The sequence below is a fragment of the Lissotriton vulgaris genome, chromosome 3_1 (genome assembly GCF_964263255.1).
Source record: "Lissotriton vulgaris chromosome 3_1, aLisVul1.2, whole genome shotgun sequence".
Lineage (NCBI taxonomy): Eukaryota > Metazoa > Chordata > Amphibia > Caudata > Salamandridae > Lissotriton > Lissotriton vulgaris.
The window spans coordinates 286,134,426-286,154,915 of NC_141689.1; the positions used below are offsets into that span (position 1 = coordinate 286,134,426).

The following is a 20,490-nucleotide window of genomic DNA, read 5'->3' on the forward strand; positions in this document are numbered from 1 at the left end:
AAACCGCCCTTATCACCGTGACAGACGACATCCGCTCCCTACACGACAAAGGAGATACCGTGGCCCTCATCCTCCTGGACTTCTCTGCAGCCTTCAACACAGTCTCTCACCGCATCCTTGCCCGTAGACTTCACAGCGCAGGAATCTGGAATAAAGCCCTTGACTGGATCCGCTCGTTCCTGTCCGGCAGAACGCAGCGGGTCACACTCTTGCCCTTCCTCTCGGATCCTACACCGACCACCTGCGGAGTTCCCCAAGGATCCTCCATCAGCACCCACTTGTTTAACGTCTACATGGCCCTGCTAGCACACATCGTCAGATCCCATGGACTCAACATTGTATCCTACGCAGACAACACCCAACTCATCCTCTCCCTATCCAATGAACCCAACATCGCCAAACTCAACTTTCAAGAAGGAATGGAAGCAGTAACTAGGTGGATGAAGAACAGCTACCTGGACCCTAACATGGACATGACCGAAAAACTCATCATGGGCCCACAGCTGAACACCTGGAACACCTAGTGACCCCGCCCTCCCCACGGACCACCGCACACAAACTTGGAATCATCGTAGACTTCGAAATCAAAATGGACCGCCAAATCAACGCGGTCTCTTCCTCCTGCTTCCACACCCTGTGACTACTACAAAAGACCATCAACTGGATTCCTCTTGAACACAGAAAAAGCAGTCCACCATGCCCTCATCAGCAGTAGACTGGACTACTGCAACGTACTCTACACCGGAATCAACAAGAACTCACCAGCAAACTCCAAAATGTGCAGAACGCCTCCACCAGACTAGTCCCCAACCTACAACACCACTGTCATGTCACCCAACACCTATGGACACTACAATGGCTCCGCATCGAGAACAGAATCACCTTCAGACTTCTCAACCACACCCACAAAGCCCTTCACAACACCGGACCTGCCTACCTGATCCCTCCGCTCAGCACAACTTTCCCTCACTACAGTGCAGAGGATCAAGAAGACCAGAACGGGAGGCCGCTCCTTCTCCTTTCTCACGGCTAGGGCATGGAACACCCTCCCTCTCCACCTCCGACATACGCCCAAACTCTCCAAGTTCATGTAGGACCTCAAGACTTGGCTCTTCAACGAATCACCGTGATCTTACTGGGAGCTGCACTGCCCCCCCTGCCTTGAGACCCCTCAAGTGAGTAGTTGTGCTTAAACCCATAATTGATTGATAGGCAACCAAATCCGCTGAGTCCAAACCAGAGCACACAATTTTCTTGGGTGCATCTTGACCGTCATACATAGTTATTAGAAATGAAATGTGAAGGTCCTCTGAAAGAACAAGAAGACCCCCCTGCATATTCTCCCAAATATTATGGTAATAATGAGCTACGTGGAAGGAGGTATTCGAGGAAAGCAATACCAAACTGTCTGAGGAAAAGGCGTTTACGCTTATCAGACAAGGTTGCTCCTCTGTAAAGGTTTAGGTTGATAAACAGTGAACCTTGGCTAAAAAAGGATCTGATTCCACAGAAACAGTAAAAGATTTGAGACCTGTACTGCTGTTCAAAGAGGGGCCGGAGCATAAGACTCAGCTGACATACAGATAACAGACAAGGCCTTTGGTAAATTAGTCGAAACCACACCTGTTGCTGAAGGCAGATTGGAAGGACTCAGACGGATCAGTTGGCGACAAAACAGTAGCTGCTAGCAAAAGTTCGCCTGGTGGGGCTAAAGCTTGCCACCTCCATGGGGTGTGACAGACCTCCATGCAGAGGCAGAGTCACTTTGAATATTTGCAGCATGGTCCCTTTCAAGGTTACAACTTGTGGAATGGAAAATAAGAGAAGAGATCCATAAAGTCAGAGGGCCCGATTCACAAAGGTAAACGTAGACGTTTGGTCTAAACTTAGACCAAACGTCTACGTTTGCGACTATGGAATTTCACAAAGGGCATTTACGAGTACAATCTTTAGGTCCGTACTCAACACATAGATAGTACTCATAAATGTCCTTTGTGAATTCCCAAAGTTGTAAACGTAGACGTTTGGTCTAAACTTAGACCAAACAGTTAAATTAACTTTTGTGAATCGAGCCCCATATCCACGTCAGGTAGCACAGAAAAAAGGGAACTGACATCAGCACACAGGGGTAGCCACATAAATGGCTGAAAGTCATGATGTCAATGGCGGGATGGAGCTGTGATTGACGCCAATGTTACCATCTACAGTCTTGCAGGTTATAGAAAAAGGGTAAACCCGGAATCACTGGGACCTGGATACTAAACAGTATATAAACAGGGGTGGTCCCAGTATTTATAACATCAGAATGTGTTAGTGGTCAAGACAAATTAGAAAACAAATAAACGAGACAGATCAAAGTATATTTCAAAACACAGTGTTAATGTCACACTGACATTGTTGAAAGGTTATTACAAGCCATTGGAGACAATTATTTACAAAAACAATTGGCGATATTGCAGTGCCCGGGGGATAAGGGTGGGGAAGGTATGTGATTGTGATGAGGTAGTGGGATGGAAGTGAGTGCGAATCACATATATTACAGGCAACAATTAATAGAATGCCAGAGAAGATGAATCAAAAACAACATATGAGGGGGGCGTGTCCAGGATGGCGGCGTGATCGGACGCAGGTCTCCGGAGCTCCCTGCCCGATCCCGCCATTACGCTGAAAAATCGCCCAAAATCTCCCACAACCTGTGCACGAAGGTGGGGGACATTGCCTGCTTGCGGGGACTTTAAAGCACGACCGATGCCCCGGTGACTGCCGCAGTGGGACCGCCGCGGGACCGGGACCTGGCGCTCTGTGGCGGCGGCCGCACCGGCGGGAGCACGATCCCTCAGCAGCTGCCGGCGGCCTACAGATCCTTCCCGGGGTGCGGACGACCCAATGCGCCCAGCGGCACCCTGCCGGGCTCCGCCGCTGTCACTGCACCTGCGGAGCCTCCGGGGAACCATCCATCCCGCCGACACCTCTGCCCGGGACAGGGGCCATCACTGGCCGGCGGCCGCGAAACGCGAGGCCCCGGCTTCGGGCCTGCCAGCGGAGCGCCAACACCTCTCCCCGCAACCCGCCGGTGCGGCGAACCGTAGGCCGGGCTGCCCCTTCCAGTGGGGCGCTGCGCTGTGCGCCCCCCCCTGCCAGCTCAACTACCGGGGGAGGCGGTGGCCGCCGTCCAAGCGGCCCAGTGGATGCCTGAAGACCCGGCCGGCGGCAGTGAAAATCGAGGCCCCGGCTTCGGGCCTAATCCCCGCCCACCTCGAGTTCCTTGACCGGGAGGCCGGCCTGAGCACCTGAGAGGGCCTGGCACCAGCTAAGCCCCTGATACTGCTCCCCACGAGCTCTGGAGGCCCCCAACAGCCCGGAACATAGCTGCATGGCTCTGGAGAGCCCAATGGGCCGCACCTCCGACGCTGAGACTGCCTGGTGAGCCGGGAACCCCGAGCACGCTGCGCTCCCACAGGTGAGGAGAGTGGAAGGGGGCGCGGGGAAGAATTCGGGGGGCACAATCGAGCCCCCGGCGAAAGTCTGACTGTGAGGGCCGACTTTGCATGATACTGAAAGCTGACCCGGGAGCATCCCGCAGGGTGGTGGAGCCATATTCCCCGCACCTCGATTTCTCATCGGGCAGGGTACCTGCCGGTTCGGGTGGGCGCCATCTCTCTGCCCCCCCGGTTGACGGGTGATTGGCTTACCGCACTGGTCCTGGCCCAAACAACATAAGGAGTGGCCGCCTGGACACTTGCGCACCCTCTGCCCCCTTACCGCCGCTTCGCTGCCCCCCACCAGGACCCAAGCTCCATTGACCTACCGCCTGTCGGGGTCCCACATCCTCCCATGCCATGGCGGGACAAAGGAACAAGAAGGGGTCGCAGACAGTCCCTGAACTACTGGCTAAATCACAGCCCAGGTCTGGCAAGGACCCACCATTTCCCGGGACTGGGAAGACACCGCCCACGGCCATGGATGACCAAGTGCCCATCACCAAATCCTTTTTGGAGACACTATTCAACTCGCTCCGCGAAGACTTCAAATCTCTGAAGCAAGAGGTTGCAGGAGAAGTCAAAGAACTCCGGCGCAATGTAGAGGACCTCGGTAAATGAGTGGTCGCAGTCGAGGAAGCTGACCAAACCAGGAGCGCCGAAATTGAACAACTTCAACAAGAGGTCCTGCGGCTCACTGACCAACAACTAGACCTCCAATCCCACGCTGAGGACCTTGAAAACCGTTCCCGTCGCAACAACATACGGGTCCGGGGGGTCCCTCAGAAAGAAGAAGGGACTGATGTTGCCGCATACTTGCAAGCCCTATTCAGGAGCATCCTAGGGGAAGCGGAAGATTTTCCCATCCGCATTGACAGGGCGCACCGGGTGGGGTTGCCTCGTAGAGCCCCGGCTCATTCCATTGCCCTCTACCAGGATCTCTCTTCCATTACTCTCCAGAAAAGGAAAGAATTCAGACCAGTGGCTGACTTTTTACGGCAGAAGGAGGTTCCGTACTCTTGGGGACATCCATTCCAGATAATATTCAAGTGGAACGGACGACTGCAACAGCTGCGGTCTCTCAAAGACACATGTGACCTCCTGGGTCTGGACCAAGTTGACACTGAACCTGTATTCAGGAGCTCGCAGGGCTCTTCCAGGAAGGGGCTGGCAAACTGTGCATCACAAACGGTCCCCATACCGGCGCCTCAAACCAGATGCCTCTGTCATCTCCCAGGAACGTGAGACTGCGGTGGCGGAGGTGGCCAAAGAAACTTCTTCCCCAGAGTAATGAACGCTTCCGCTAGGGAGACTATGCATCACAAATGCTCTGCCCTAACGGTGGGTGGGTCGGGTGGGGAGGCCGGAGAGGCCGCCATCGGAGATGACCCCTTCAATGTTTTCTACCACGATCCTGCGCGAATCGACAGGATTGGGACTACAGGTTTCCGTGAAGTTGGGACTGGGTGGAGGGGGCGGGGTTGGGGCATTCGTTGCAGAGCCGCCGCTCATGACCATTCTCACCTATGTATACAGACCTGCATATCTTGGTGGCTATGGGTTGTTTTGGGGGGGGTTGTTGGGTTAGGGGGGGCTCCAGGGTGGGGACCAGTGTGCCAAACTAATTCTATCCTTGTGCCGGGAGATACCTCACTGATGTGCCGATGCCAATATGGGTCGCCTGTCTACATACTAGGTCCAGGACCAGGCACGCAGGGAAACCGAGAAGTACACAACCTGCTATATACCACCACATACTACTATAGCGCGACTACAGTCCACTCTGCGCTGCGTCACATGTCCCCTGCGCGATGACAGACACTACTCTTAAGGTTATAACACTTAATGTAAAAGGGCTAAACAACCCAATCAAGAGGAGAGCTGTTCTCTCCTACTTGGAGAACTCTGGAGCGGATGTTTGCCTAATAAAAGAGACCCATCTCCTGCAGAAAGACTGGCATAGGATGCGCTCGCGAGCCTTCCCGCAGCAATTCTTTTCCTCCCTTCCGACAAAAACTGCCGGGGTTGCGATTTTAATCTCTAGATCTTTTCAGGGGAGGGTGGGCAACAGGGTGGGAGAGATCAAGGGCTGCCTCTTGGTGTACACATTTCATTTGGGTGACACGACACTCACGATTGGCTCCCTTTATGCCCCAAACACAGGTCAGGAGACCTTCCTGAAAGGTGCCATTTCTGAAGCTCTCCAGACCCCGCATGCCCCTCTACTCCTGGGCGGGGACCTTAATGTTGTTATGGATACACACGCCGATCGATCCGGGCACCGCTACGGGGGGACTGGGGCTTTCTCATCCAACGGTCGTGAATGGCTATCGGCTAGGGACTTAATAGACCTCTGGAGGGCCCAACACCGACCGCCTCACAATTCACATTCTACTCACATGTGCATCGTACCTACGCCAGACTCGATCACTTCCTGGGCTCCTCGGACCTTCTTAAGATTCTTGAGGAGGTTACCATAGTACCTGCGGCCATTTCTGACCATGATGCAGTGGAATTCTCCCTCACTCTTCGAGCGGCCCGCCGTCCCCGTGGCGCCTCCGCGAAACCTTGCTACAACGGCCTGATGTCGCTAAGCGTATAGGTGAATGAATTGATAACTACCTGTCCACCAACGACACACCCGACATCTCAGTGACAGCCCTCTGGGGAGCCCTGAAGTCGGTTGTACGTGGCGAACTCATAGCTATTGCTGCGGCGGAGGCCAAAGACTGCAAAAGCAAGCGGGAAGACCTCACGGCGCAAGTAGCGGAGCTGGAGCGAGTTCACAGTCGCACCTGCGCCCCCCGTGTGTGGAAACAGCTAAAGGCGGCTCGGGCCCAATTAGCCAGTCTAGATATTGATAGAGCAGAATTCGCAGCTCTCCGCCTACGACATACTTATTATGTCGGAGGGAATAAAACAGGTAGTTTACTGGCCAGCGCTCTGAATGCCAAGACCCAGCAGACTAAGATCAATACTCTGGTGGGTACCGACGGTGAGGTGCTCACTGATGACGCCCAGGTAGCCGAGGCATTTTGTTCCTACTATGCTTCCCTATACGGGGAGGAGGAGACCTCATCCGGGGACATCGAGGCCTACCTAGCCACGACGGCCATCACCGCAATCCCCGAGACTACTGCGGAGGCTCTGGACGCCCCTATCCGCCAGGATGAGGTCTTAGCTGCTATATCCAGATTACAACAGCTCAAATCCCCGGGGCCGGATGGCTTTTCGGTAGGCTTTTACAAGCTCTTTAACCGACAGCTGGCCCCGGTGCTTGCCCGCCTTTTCAATTCATTTGAGGGAGTGGGAGCTATACCTCCGGACATGTTGGCCGCTGAGGTGGTGGTGCTGCCAAAACCCGGGAAGAAACCGACACACTGCTCCGCATTTCGTCCTATTTCGCTGTTAAACCTTGACCTGAAGCTTTTTACGGGTATCCTTGCCGCGCGTCTTGGCCCGTGCCTCCCCGGAATTTTGGAACCAGATCAGTCTGGCTTTGTCCCCAGCCGCCAATGTAGTGATAACACTAAACGGGTGCTCCACCTTATTGACAAATCGCACTTTCAGGCCTCGGACTCGGCACTGCTCGCTATCGACGCAGAAAAAGCGTTCGATCGCGTGAACTGGAATTATTTACAACATGTACTCCGTCGGTTTGGCCTTAGCGACCGATTCTGCTCTCGTATAGCGAGCTGTTACCATCGCACGCTGGCCAAGGTCCGCTTGGGCAGCTTGCACTCACACCCATTCGAGATCCAGCGTGGCACCAGGCAGGGGTGCCCCCCCCCCCTTCCCCCTCCTCTTTGCGATGTATATCGAGCCGTTAGCACAGAGGGTCTGGGACAACCCAAGGATCGAAGGCATCGACTTCAGATGCGAACCCCATCCTATCAGTCTCTATGCAGATGATGTCATAGCCACCCTGACCCGCCCTGATTCCTGCATACCCGCCTTTATGGAGGAACTTGCCTCATTCGGAACAGTCTCTGGCTTCCGCATCAATATCGACAAATCCTTAATTTTACCTTTAGGCAAACATGCACGTTCACGGGCCCCAGCTATAGGACACGGGAGCGGCCTTCAGCTGGCCTCCCAAATACCATACTTGGGGATTACCTTAACTCCCTCAACAGATCTCACGGTCTCCACTAATTATACCACTCTCACCACCCAGATCCGATCGGACCTGACGAGATGGTCCAAGCAACCTCTTTCTCTGCTGGGGAGGGTGGCAGCAGTGAAAATGTCAATTCTGCCGCGGATTCTATATCTGTTCCAAACAATCCCAATTATGCCCCCAACAGGTACTTTGAAAACCCTACAGGACTTGCTGTCTAGCTTTGTCTGGGAGGGGAAGAGAGCTACAAACTACTGACGTATAAGAGCATGGATGAAGGTGGTCTCGGTGTCCCGAACCTTTTGCGATACTTTCAAGCATCCCAGCTCCGATACCTGGTGGAATGGTACCGGCCCGAGTCGGAGAAGAGATGGCTCTTCCAGGACAACGCCGCTATGGAGAGTTCCATTTCTTGCTAAGCAACATAGACCGAGATACATGTTACGATCCCCTATCACACGCACGACTCTACAGGTGTGGGATCGGGTGGCACATAAACACGGGTTGACCACTTTTCCCTCCCCCTTTACTCCCATATTAGATAACCCTGACTTCCCTCCGGGTGATGACGCAGGCGCGTTCCCTCAGTGGCGAGGCACGGCATGTCGAGCTGCAGGTGACCTTTTTGACTTGCAGGGATTTCTCCACTTCGCGGACATTAAACAAGGGTATGGTATAGAAAATCCTCATTTTTTCCAGTACCTTCAACTTCGACTAATCCCGAAATCACTGCCTTAGGGAGCCGCCCCATGTCGACCTTTGAGAAATGGCTGCTTACTAAAAATACAGACAAACACCTCATTTCCGAACTCTATAAAATGCTCACACCTCCACCCACCCTGGCTAAAACACCGAGCCAAAAGCGCTGGGAGGCTGAACTGGGTAGGGCCTTGTCACCCAAAGAATGGGGGTACATATACTATAGAGCCTCACATACTACGCGCAACACCAAGGCGAGGGAGACAGCAGTAAAGCTAGCCATGTACTGGCACCTCACCCCAGTCCGGCTACACAAAGGAAACCCGACGCGCAGCGAACTCTGCTGGAGGGGGTGTGGGGAAAAGGGTACCCCGACTCACATCCTCTGGGACTGCCCGGAACTGGGAGACTTTTGGAAAATAGTCCTGGATGAGATCGACTCCACCTTTGAGACTGAGATCCCGAGATTCCCTGCATACTCTTTGCTAGGTCTGCCTAACGCATTAACATTCCCCTTAAAGTCACTGCGTGGTCGGCAGATGGGCATCGCCATGCAGGCAGCCACACAGCACATATTATCATTATGGGGGTCCACGACTAGGCCTACACACATGGGATGGCTCCATAAACTTTGGTTCACCCTAGGGATGGAGCGCATCCATGCCACTCTCGCTAACTCAACCGAAGCCTTTCGATAGACGTGGCTTCCTTTGCTAACCCTCCTGTCCAAGGAGTTCAATGAAATTACATGCCCTAAATACCTTCGGGTCCTACGTCTTACCAGCACCGCCGATGACTCTCGGTGACTTTCCGATCGGCCACGCCGAACCTCTGTGGTACACTACTGGTCACATTGGCACTCAGGAGCACACTGGTCGGGGTGGGGGGTGGGGGACTATGCGGGGGAAGGTAGGGGAGTTCTTGGTTTTTTTTGTTTTCCTTATGTCACTTGCTTGCTATACAGCCCCTTTATACTCACAATGTCGAATTGCTTCTTGGGCATATGTACTTTGCTTGTTCTGGCATACTAGGGAAGACATGCTTGTCTGTCCCGCCCGCTATTTATGCCTTGTGCTTGTTATTCTGGCTTAGATGTCTCAATATATGCCTGCTAAAATCTTCAATAAAAACACCTTTGAAACTAAAAACAACATATGACTAAGAGTACATAATGTCTGTACTGGTATGCCATGTAACAATCATGAACTCAGTAATTTAAGTACTGTAGGTTAAACTGGCATCGGACAGTTGTCGACGTTTCGACCCCCTAGAAGGCGTAGGCCTTGATGAAAGCCTTACAGTTGCGGTCTTCTTCAGGACAGTGTGTGGGTGAAGTGAAGTAACGGGGCACCGTGATTGAGGAAAACAAGTAATAATAACCTTTCAACAATGTCAGTGTGATTAATTAACACTGTGTTTTGAAATCTACTTTGATCTGTCTCGTTTACAGTCTTGCAGGAGCTATGGAAACTTTTATGAATCCAGCCAGGTGCCAGGGAGGATTCAAAAGGTAAGGAATCTGCTGGCAGAGGTACGGATCAGACTTTTTTTCTATTGACTGTCTCTGTAGTATCATTCACCACCAGTAGGGGTGGTAGTTTGGCCAAGGGCCTAGTTAAAAGTGGTGCTGGACTACCACTGTGAGCTGTCTTTATTTTCGGGTGCTGATGTACTGTTGGTACCAGAAACAACAGAACCTGTGGTAGGTAGAAATGAATCCTCCTGTTTTGTAGATATTAATGGAGACAAAGGGTTAATAGAATGCCCAGAGGGAACCTCTCTTATCAGAAATTAACAACGGCTCCTGTGGTATGATACTACAATATATCATTCAGTGTGTAGCTTAATAGCAATTTCTAAAAACCTAAGGGCTATCGGGGGTTTCGACCCTCAAAAATACGGGTCTCTTCAGGACAAGACAATCACTCTCTGCTGGTACAGACCAGCAGAGAGTGATTGCGGAAAGCTATTAAGCGGCACATTTATTGTCTCAGGCATCATCCTGTCAATAATATCCGACTTATCCTTGTTAAGCTAAACCATGAAGTGGGCGTACCGTGCGCTACCAGGCGCCACCCCCATTCTTTAAGCCATTGTTTTGTACATATTGAAAACATCAACAATCACGAGCATTATGCCTTTGACTCTCTGACCACTACAGTGTACCCGGCTGGGCTACCTGTAAGTCATTCTCTATTCTCTATCACGTTTGGTGTGAGAACAAGTTATTATTCAGATGTCCCCCATTGTCTTGTCCTGAAGAGACCCGTATTTCTGAGGGTCGAAACGCCGTCTACGCCACAAGGAATTGAACCAACAATTAGTGCCTAGGATTTTGTATAGACACTATAAATAACTCATTATTAATATTTTGGTCATTTTCCTTCTAAATTGTTATTCTATGAGAAACCACTGTGCTTACACTTAATGTATGTTGTTTGTATATTTATTTCTTGGTTTCACATGTACATTTGGGACACTGTGCACTTTTCCTTTCTTGTGTTCACATGAATATGTGACAAGCTGAATATATTTGTGTAATTTAGCAAATTGTGTTTTGAAGTATATAAACAGTACTCAGAAGTCTCCCAAATTGTTGGTGCAACCTTTTTTGACATCCCCGATAGCCCTTAGGTTTTTAGAAATTGCTATTAATCTACACACTGAATGATCATACCACAGGAGCCGTTGTTCTTTGATATAATTTAATGCCCTGGTTCCTATGTGAGTAGGGTTCTCCTTGTTCTTCTTTGAGATTAGCAGAAATTAAGGTATATGTTTGAATACTCTTTATTCTGGACTGTACCATTGAGTTTAAGTTTGCAGAGCACCTATTCATGCCTAAATAATTCCGGAGGAGAAAGACAATGCATCTGTGTGTGGCCGTGAGTCTTTTGGACTTGTGTCGAGATTGCTTTTGAACAAACATTAGGCCAGATAATTGTTAGATGCTGAAAAAGCGTTCAATTGGTCTCCTGGCAGTATCTGTGGGGTCATGAGACGGATAGGTTTTGGTCCCAGGCATTTACAGGCACTACAGACTCTATATCAGCGTCCTACTGCCAGAATCTCAATCAATGGGCATCTGACAAAGCAGATTGGGATAACACGTGGAACAAGACAGGGATGCCCCTACTCACCGCTGCTGTTTGCTTTATTTATTGATCCTTTGATTAGGAAAATTGAATCTAACTCTGAGATAGTAGCGATGAGCCGGTTTGGCTTTGATCCGAAGATTATGTCATATGCCGACGATTTAGCTCTGGTAACTCCAGAACCAGAAAGGGCCATTAAGGCTATGGAACTAGAGGCCCAAGAATTCGGGGAGATCTCTGGCCCTCTATGCCCTCAATAAATCTAAAACTCAGATTGTACTGAATGAATACTTAAGTTGGGATGATGATAGAGTAACTACAAAGGCTAAATACCTTGGGGTAAATATAGTTTCCAACTTGGATCTAATTGTTAAAGAAAATCTGACTCCGCTCGCATCCGATGTGAAAAAATCACTGAAAAGTATTAACAATATGCATCTGACAATCGTGGGGAGATGTAATGTTTTAAAAATGACCTTTTTCCCAAACTGCTATATTTTTTCCTGACCATTCCCCTAGAATTTAATAATATATTGTTCCATATGTTTGATCAAATTTTCTCCCAGTTTATCTGGGCTTCTGCTCAACCAAAAAGGGCTTTTAAATGTCTTTCATTGCCCAGAGAGAGAGGAGGATAGGCTCTCCCCAATATTAAATTATACTACTGGGCTACAGTTTTGCAATATAGCTCTGAGCTATTGCAAGACTCTCCTACTGAGAACCCGCAGGTCTCCCGTCGCCTTACACTATACTCCTTGGGGAAAGGGTGAGAGGTTGTCTCTGGCGACAGCTAGATCACTGTTATTTTAAACGGGTCAGATTTAAAACTCTTTTGTACGCCTACAAAGTATTTTCCAACATACGTAAATCTCTTGGGCTTTCCAAATTAAATGACTAAACACTTACTAGGAATAACGACAGCCTACCTCTCATTTTTCAAAATGCATATCTTCTACAATGGTATCAAGCGGGCTTCTCTAAACTGGGCGATGTGATCACCTCTGAAGGCATATTGCTTTTCAGTATCCTGAAAATTCGGTATAATTTGGATAATATACAACTATTTCAGTATAATGCAATCTTAAGATATTTAGCAAACAAAACTGGTGGTCCGGCAGGATTCGTCAAGATGGCATTGATAGATAAAATACTAGAGCCCAGTATACCACGGATCGGTAGTATTTATACAATGCTAAATGAGCAGAGGCCAGATGACATTAACAGAATCGACGAAAAATGGCAGCAGAAACTGAATGTACCTCCTAAAACTTTTTGCCATGCACTAAGTCTAGCACAAACACACCTCCTTTCATCAAAGTTGCAAGCGCAATTCTATAAAACTGGCTTCTTCTTATATATAACTCTAAGTAGAGTGGCCAAATGGGGTTCTGGCAACGGAACAACCTGTCCAAGATGTGCTGAATATAGTGTGGATTCAGTGCACATGTTTGATACATGCTCAAAATTGGCCCCATTACTGGAAAGGGCGCAACAATTCATCAACAGAGTTCTCTTACAAGATATACAATTGATGCCAGTTACTGTAATGTTAGGCTTAAACAACATGATTAACGTAAAATCTGGGGGTGCCTTTTTGTTCCTGGCCATGACTATTCTTTGGATCTGTATAGCCTCTTATTGGAAGGATTCTAATCCTCCTTCTTTTGCCCAATGGCAGGCTATACAGCTTTCCCCGCATAAACTTGAGTCTGCCATATATGCTCGGAAGGGTAGGGCCGGGAAAAAAAGGGGACTAGAGATATGGGCACCTCTAACCAGGTGGCTCAACACAATAAATACACAGGAGGTGTAGCCACGCTTGGAAATAGGTAGTAACGGGGGGTTTTGATACTCAGCCCAGTTTTATTGTCCCCATCTCTCTTACACTCTCACAAGTCTTTGTCCCATCTCCTTCTACTTGGAGTTTTCTATCTCTTTTGTCTCTAGACCTTTCTGTGTTCTATGGCTAATTCTTACGTCCTTACCTTTTCTTGATATTATTGTCTAATTTGATAAATAGCTAAGTTGATTAGTGTATTCTTACTGCTTGCTTTATGTATTTTCAATGTTTTTTTGTTGGATCTGGGGTGGGGGGAGGGGGGCTTCGTGGGGTTTGGAAATTGAAAATATTGTATTGTATTCTTTATGGTCTTGAATAAAAAAAGAAATTTAAAAAAAAGGCCAGATACTTGTGCACTTTGAAAGTCGTTTATCAGCCTTGGAATAGAAAAAGTCATCTTCCTTTGGAATATTAGGCATGTTTCCCCTTTTTCATGGACTGCTGCTATATCACAGAGCCCTTTTGAGAAAAATGCCTTGTAATCGTGGTACCGTCAGAACATTTCTTATTAAGAAGAAGTTTTACAGGAAACAAGTTCAGATTAGATAGTACTGATCTATTGTTCAGTCAGGTCGATTTTTATAGTCCTTATTAACCTGAGTGGCAGTAGGATCAGACTCTGTAGCATATCACGATGGACACTGCGAAAAGTTCGTCAATGAAAGGGGACCACTGATAAGCTTTTTCTGAGGTGGCAGATCAAGGAACTGAAATGAATGCCGAGTCTGTGCCTTCTGAATTCCATGCAAATGTAAGGATGGGGATGACAACAAAGAGGAAGCCCTAGCGCAAAAACTACTTTTCCTACAGCACGATATCCCCTCAAAAAACCTTACAACTTTTTTATCTTTTGTTTGGTCCTTTCAAATGCCTTTGGGTAGACCAAAATCTAAATATCTGAGGGTCTCATAGTTAAGCAGAGCACTATAATATGTCAGAATACTGACATAAAAATGCACTTCCTGTAAAAAGGAGAACGGAGACTGTCAAACAAAATCACTAACCCTATTTCTTGTTGATAGAATTCTTCAAATCTCTTGCAGACTTTTTGGGAACCCTCTACAGATTTTGATGGTTAGGTATCTGAACATTAAAACAAGGAGTGCCAATACAGATTGTATATTCTGAAATAAAGTATATAAGACAACTGAATCTAGGTGCCACAATAATAAAATGTACAATTATGAGACTGTTTTCAATCCAAACAAAATATTTGAAAGCGTTTAAAGAAAATCTTCCAGAGGTCTCGGTTCACAGATCTGGTGTTTGATCATGGGAGTGGACAGGTCCATGCACTATTAGACTCATTTGAGCTTATACCTTCTAAGCTGTATTGACGTGCCAGGGAATTGTTTCCAGCACCTACAAATCGAAGGACACTTCATACCCGGGGCTAAAGGATCTAGGGGCACAACAATAAATATAATTTAATTAAAAAAACTGCAGTCGTGAAAACTATGAGTACTTTGGATCGTGAAGTTCAATCACCAAATACATTTATTCTGTTATGCTATTCTTGAAATATCACAAACATAACCGTGACACTTCCTTAATGCAGTTGTTTCTTCAATCAATAACAGCTGAATTCTATACCAATGAACACACCCATGTATACCTAAGTAGATCAAATAGGTTTATTTGATTGAATTACAAAACCTTCTTACCGATGTAGCGTTATATAATGAAACTGAGATATGTTCTTTTCAAAAGAGTTAATATCCAGATCTTGTAGAAAAAAAGTAACTGCAAGCAAAAAACGACAGTTCACTAAAACAATTCCAGTTATCCTATGTATGTATAGATGCATATCGTTCTAACATTTAATAGTTTTAAACTATGATAAGTTTAAATTAATATAGAAAAAAATCTACATCAACAAGTTAGTCATTTGGTACAGTGTTTTGCATGAGGAATTATGCGCACTGTTGTGAAAAATAAAATATTATCTTCGTTGTGGTGCATAAGAAAAAGAGGACCATCGGATGCCCCTTTTTGGTTTAGTTGCTGGTGGATCTTGTACTTTTTGTAGATCTGTGTAGTTTGGCGTTGCAGAAGATGGTTCACCTCGATGTCTAAGTTTGCACAACCTATAAAGCTAATAAAAAGACAAATATAACATTAAGAAACAAAACTAATATAATTTAAGCAACTTTCATTTGTCATTATCATTCCTGTCAATTAAGTATCCGAGACTATAGTTTTTAGTTTGGGACTGCGGATGCTCTGTAACCAATACATTGTCTCGAATGTGGGATGTGGGAGAAAATCCCATTAGAAAGATTCCATTCGTCTTATATTACTTTCTTTTTAGATGCTGGTGGGCCTAAATAGATTTTAGCTGAGATATAAATAGACCTTGAACCCTGCAACGGCCATCATAAACACTGAGGACATAAAAATTCCTGTAGGAGACCTGTATATAAGCACCACACTTGCGTGTTAACGTCACTTTCTTGCATCTTCTTTTCCATCATACTCAGAAGCGGGGCACACACCAAATTGTCTAACATAGTGTTCCGATCTGGTAACTTGGGACATTTTTAGAGGTTGAGGTGGGTGGGCAATGAAGATTATGTAATAAGATAAGAGTATCCGCCAGAAATAGCATTACAAATATTAAGAAATGTGTTCTTCTGGTGGTGTCTTCTAACTGTAAATTCCTCACCTTTAGAACAGATACCACAGAAGTACCTCCCAAACAAGGGTCTGGGGGGTGGATTCATACAAAAAGTGCTGCAGAACAGCCGCGGCCGGTAGTGGGAGTACCTGCTGGCCGGTGACGTGGGGAGGGGGAGGGGCACGGTGGAGGGTAGTAACCAGCCGCGGGCGGTAGTGGGAGTACCGGCCGGGCTGTGACGTGGGGAGGGGGAGGGGCAGGGTGGGGGGTAGTAATGTATGGATTACGGACTTTAAAAGGTAAGTAGACATAAAAATAAATAAAACGAATTTTGTTGCACACACTGCATCGCATTTGGCTGGGAAGGAAACAAGCTTCCGGGGACCACCCCCTTTTCTGAATCGTTTTGTCCACCATAAGCGTGGAAGGGTATGCTCAGACATGAGTCCCTTGCTCACTGCACCATCAGGATTCAAGCAAGCCGTGCCGAAGACGGCTGTAATGCCAGAAACCGGTCCCCGGAAGCTTGTTTCCTTTCCAGTAAAAGAATTGGCTTGGTAGTTTGGTCTGCCCTGTTCCCATGATGCACTGGGCCAGGGACAGACTCATTTGCATGTAGCCAGGTTCTGAGCTGGGATGGTGCAGTGAGCTAAAAACGGTGATAGATCAAGCCCTGATCTGTTGACTGGGTATGAGTGTTCTGCTTAATTCAGATACTCTGTCCATCACCACCCCCTTTTCTGAATCTCTTTGGGTCTAGGCAATGGAACACATTAGACCAAGTTCAGATCCCACTGAGGTATAACAAAAAGCTTGTGTGGGTGGAGGGGCTGTAAGTAAAACACTTGATGAAATAACTTCATGGCTTAAACAAAGACAAGTGGTCAGGTAAACACAGAAGGGCCGAAAGGTCTGATAAATACCTTTCATGGGGCTACTGCAAGGCTTCTATGGACTACTGAACAAACAAAAGAACATCGGAAAGCTTGGTTTGTAAAGAGTCGATTCTTGAGGCACCATGTGTAGTAACGAGGTCGGGTCGTTGTAGTAGATAACCTCAGTATTTATTTAGGATAACTACATACAACATAACAGATGAGCGCCAGGGGGAAAAGGTACCATCAATCTAACAGCAGCTCAGCAACTGACTACATACAGAATCTCCACAATAGAACTAACCTGCCATTCTAGACTCGAGATAGTTAAAGGAATACATACACAATAAGCAATACAACACATCCCCCCCATAACAACAAAAGAGAAGTATATACATTAAGAAATATAAAGATAAACAAAACTTAACCTAACTAAATTACACAAAGAAAAAAACATAAAGGCAAAATATACATTACAAATCCTTTCAACCATCCAGGCAAAACTTTTGTTCTTTTGCAAGGCAAAGGCAAAATGTCAGCATCATTAGTATGAATGTGATGCTGATCTTCACTACACCCAACCCTTCCCCCTTTATCACTAGAAAAGATGTTGGAATCAGAATCAGATTGAGAAGGAACAATCTGTCTACTACCATCACAATCACTAGCCAACTGAGTCTGTAATTGACTATTCTCAAAATGATCTTCAATCCACCCATAATCATCCGATGTTAACATGGGCGGTTCACTTTCCTCTTGGTCGGGATTAATTGCCACATTCTTGAGATTCCAGACCCTACCATCCTCAAGTCGAACAGCATTCTTCAACATTTCTGCCACCTTCACAGGGGGTTCAAAACGACTTTCACCCTTAGCTACTTTTTTTTTTTTAAACTTTATTTTTGGCGCAGATTCATATAGCATACAAACAATTGTGCCGACAGTTCCATTAGTAATAACTATATTCTGCAGGTCTACAGGTAAGCTTCACACAGCCCATCAGCCCACATCCCGAAGGACGGGCGGCGGTAGGTGGTAACGTGCCAGAACTGATGGAGAACATAGCAATGCATCTGTACGGCAGGATATTCTGATCCGCTTTTATTTTTATTTTATTCAGGTTACCCCCCAACTCCCCAATAGAACCCACCCCCCTAAATCTGGCATCAATTAATAAAAGAAATGTGTATACAGTTCGTTCACCTCATTATGGCACTCCCAGGGGCAGATAAGACAGCAATGATTGACGAGAATAAGAAAGAAAACCTTCAGGGATCAAAACACAACATCACCATGATGGAACATATACATGCGTGGCCGGCCAGGCCCTACCCCAAATCAATGCCCTCCCTCTCCTTCCCCTCCACCCTCACTTCGGGCCCTGTATCCTCAGGGGTGAACAACTCCGCACTCGTGCCATCTGAATCCTCAGCGGTCGCTCCCACCACACGCATCATTCTCCACGCAAGCAGGTCTTCTTGTAGCTTCTCATCCCTACGCAAGCGCTGCATGAATGTTTCTTCAGCTAGGGACCATTCCCCCACATCTCTAAGCCACTGCGACACCTCCGGGGCCCTCTGTCCCATCCATGTAATCGCTACCCTTCTCCTCGCCAATACCAAAAGCAGTTGTAACATTTTGTATGACAGGTTACGCTTCTTGGGTTTGGGGACCAAGGCTAACAAACAATGAAGGGGAGTCAGCTCCATCCGGAGATCGGTAACTGTACGAATGTGCTCCACCACTGACTGCCAGAAAGCTTTAACTAACGGGCATTCCCAAGCCAAATGGAGGAAGGCCGCTTCCGCCGCACCACATCTAGGACAATCTTCCCTTTTTCCGGGGAAATACGTCTCAGGGTGACCGGTGTCACATATGTGCGGTGCATAAAGTTAAAATGAGTCAATTTAAACCTTGCATTACACGACACCTTTCGGGTAAGAGTGCCTATGCGTTTGCGCTGCTCCGGTTCCAAAACAATCCCCAGGTCAGTCTCCCAGGCCGCCCAGGCTGGAGGGACCGGCGGGGTGGAGTCCTGCCGCATGGCCGAATACAATAAGGTTATCAGCCTCCTACCCCTACCACAGGAGAGGATAATATTGAGGGTATGGGACGTCGGGGGTGCCTCAGGGAATTGTGGCCAGGTATTCCGCGCCATTTCTTGAAGGCCTCTATAGTGTAGGTATTGGCCCCCACTGAGTCCGAAGGTCTCTGTTGCCCGCTCGATGGACAGAAACGTGTCATCCGGGTAAAGGTCAGCCAATAACTCGCAACCACCTGTTCTCCACTCTCGGAAGGGCATATGTTCTTCCATGGCCACCACTGGGGCCAGGATCCATACCAGCAGCTCCCTGTGAAAGGGGGCCCTCTGTAAGACTTTTTCCACTAAGCGCTGCCATATTGCCACAGTGTGCCGCACTATGTATGGCAGTGCCCCATCTGCACCTCTCCCGTGCATCAGAGCCATCTGTACCGTCCTCTCATCCGCACTACCCGCTAGGAGTTGCAATTCCCAGTTGTCCGAGTCTGCGAACCACCAGGCAGCTGGCAATAGTTGGGCCGCATAGTAATATAGGTCAAATCTCGGCACTCCAGCCCCCCTTCCTCCCAGCTCCGGACAACTGTGTGCAGGGCAACTCTACTACGCCTGCCCGCCTAGAGTAAGGATGTGAGGAGTGTGTTAAGGGTGTGAAATATCCACGGAGGGAGCGGGCACAGAGAATTTTGCAAGATATATAGCATTCTCGGCAGCATCACCATTTTTGCCACCGCTAGGCGTCCCATTAGGAAGAGAGGCAGTGTGTTCCAAAAGGACACCGACTGTTGCAGGGATTTAACCACCCGATCTGCATTACGGGCCAGTAACTGCTCGTCGGACGGTGCCACCTGGATCCCTAAATAGCGGAAGGCCTCCAGTTCCCACCGCAGTCCTAGGTTTGGTAAGTCCCCATGCATGTCCATATCATATCCCGCTAGGGGGAAGATCAGGGACTTCCCTGCGTTGATGCGCAGACCCGAGGCTGACCCAAAACGGTCCAGCAGCTGTAGCAAAACCGGCAGCGATTGCCGCGGAGAAGTTAAATAAAACAGAGCATCGTCTGCATACAAGGAAACCGTGTGCACATTGTACCCCACCAGGGCAAACAGATGCGGTGAGAGGGGGCACCCCTGACGAGTGCCCCTCCCCAATGCCCAATCTTCAGAGCGTGCGGCCCCAAGTTTAACTCTGGCTCGAGGCGCCTGATACAGTATCTGGATCCATCTGCAAAACACGGGCCCCAATCCTACCCGTCGAAGCACCTCTAACAGGTACCCCCAACTAACAGTATCAAATGCTTTGGCTAAGTCTATTGAGACTAGGACCACCCTTAGCTACTTTAATCCTAACTAAATCTCCAACCTTAATCTGTACATCCTTAGTGTTATGATGTCTATCATAAAAATCCTTACTTTTAGTGTGAACAGATACCAGACTCTTTTTAACTTCCACAGGAGACCAACTATTCACTTTGCTGTCCAACAACCATCCAGGATTGAATTTAGCTCTAGCTGATCTACCTCTCATCATAGTGAACGGAGACACACCAGTACTACTTTGAACAGTAATTCTGTAGGACCATACTGCTTTTTGTACTTGAATCTTCCATTCTAATCCCTTATTCATAGAAGCTTGAATAACACTCTTTATCACTCTACTAAGTCTCTCCACTGTGCCATTACCACTCGGGTTGTACAACGCAGTAGTCTTATGCTTAACTCCACACC

The 20,490-nt window shown here is 47.8% G+C and overlaps 1 protein-coding gene across 1 annotated transcript in view; it reads right to left on the bottom strand.

Moving 5' to 3' along the window:
- Positions 1-14,910: 14,910 nt before the first annotated feature.
- Positions 14,911-20,490, bottom strand: part of LOC147726335 (uncharacterized) — a 431,136-nt gene continuing 425,556 nt past the window's right edge. Inside the window, exon 4 of the mRNA XM_086962918.1 lies at positions 14,911-15,328. Within this exon, the coding sequence (XP_086819044.1) occupies positions 15,176-15,328 (153 nt within the window). The 3' untranslated portion in view covers positions 14,911-15,175. The remainder of the gene's footprint in view (positions 15,329-20,490) is intronic.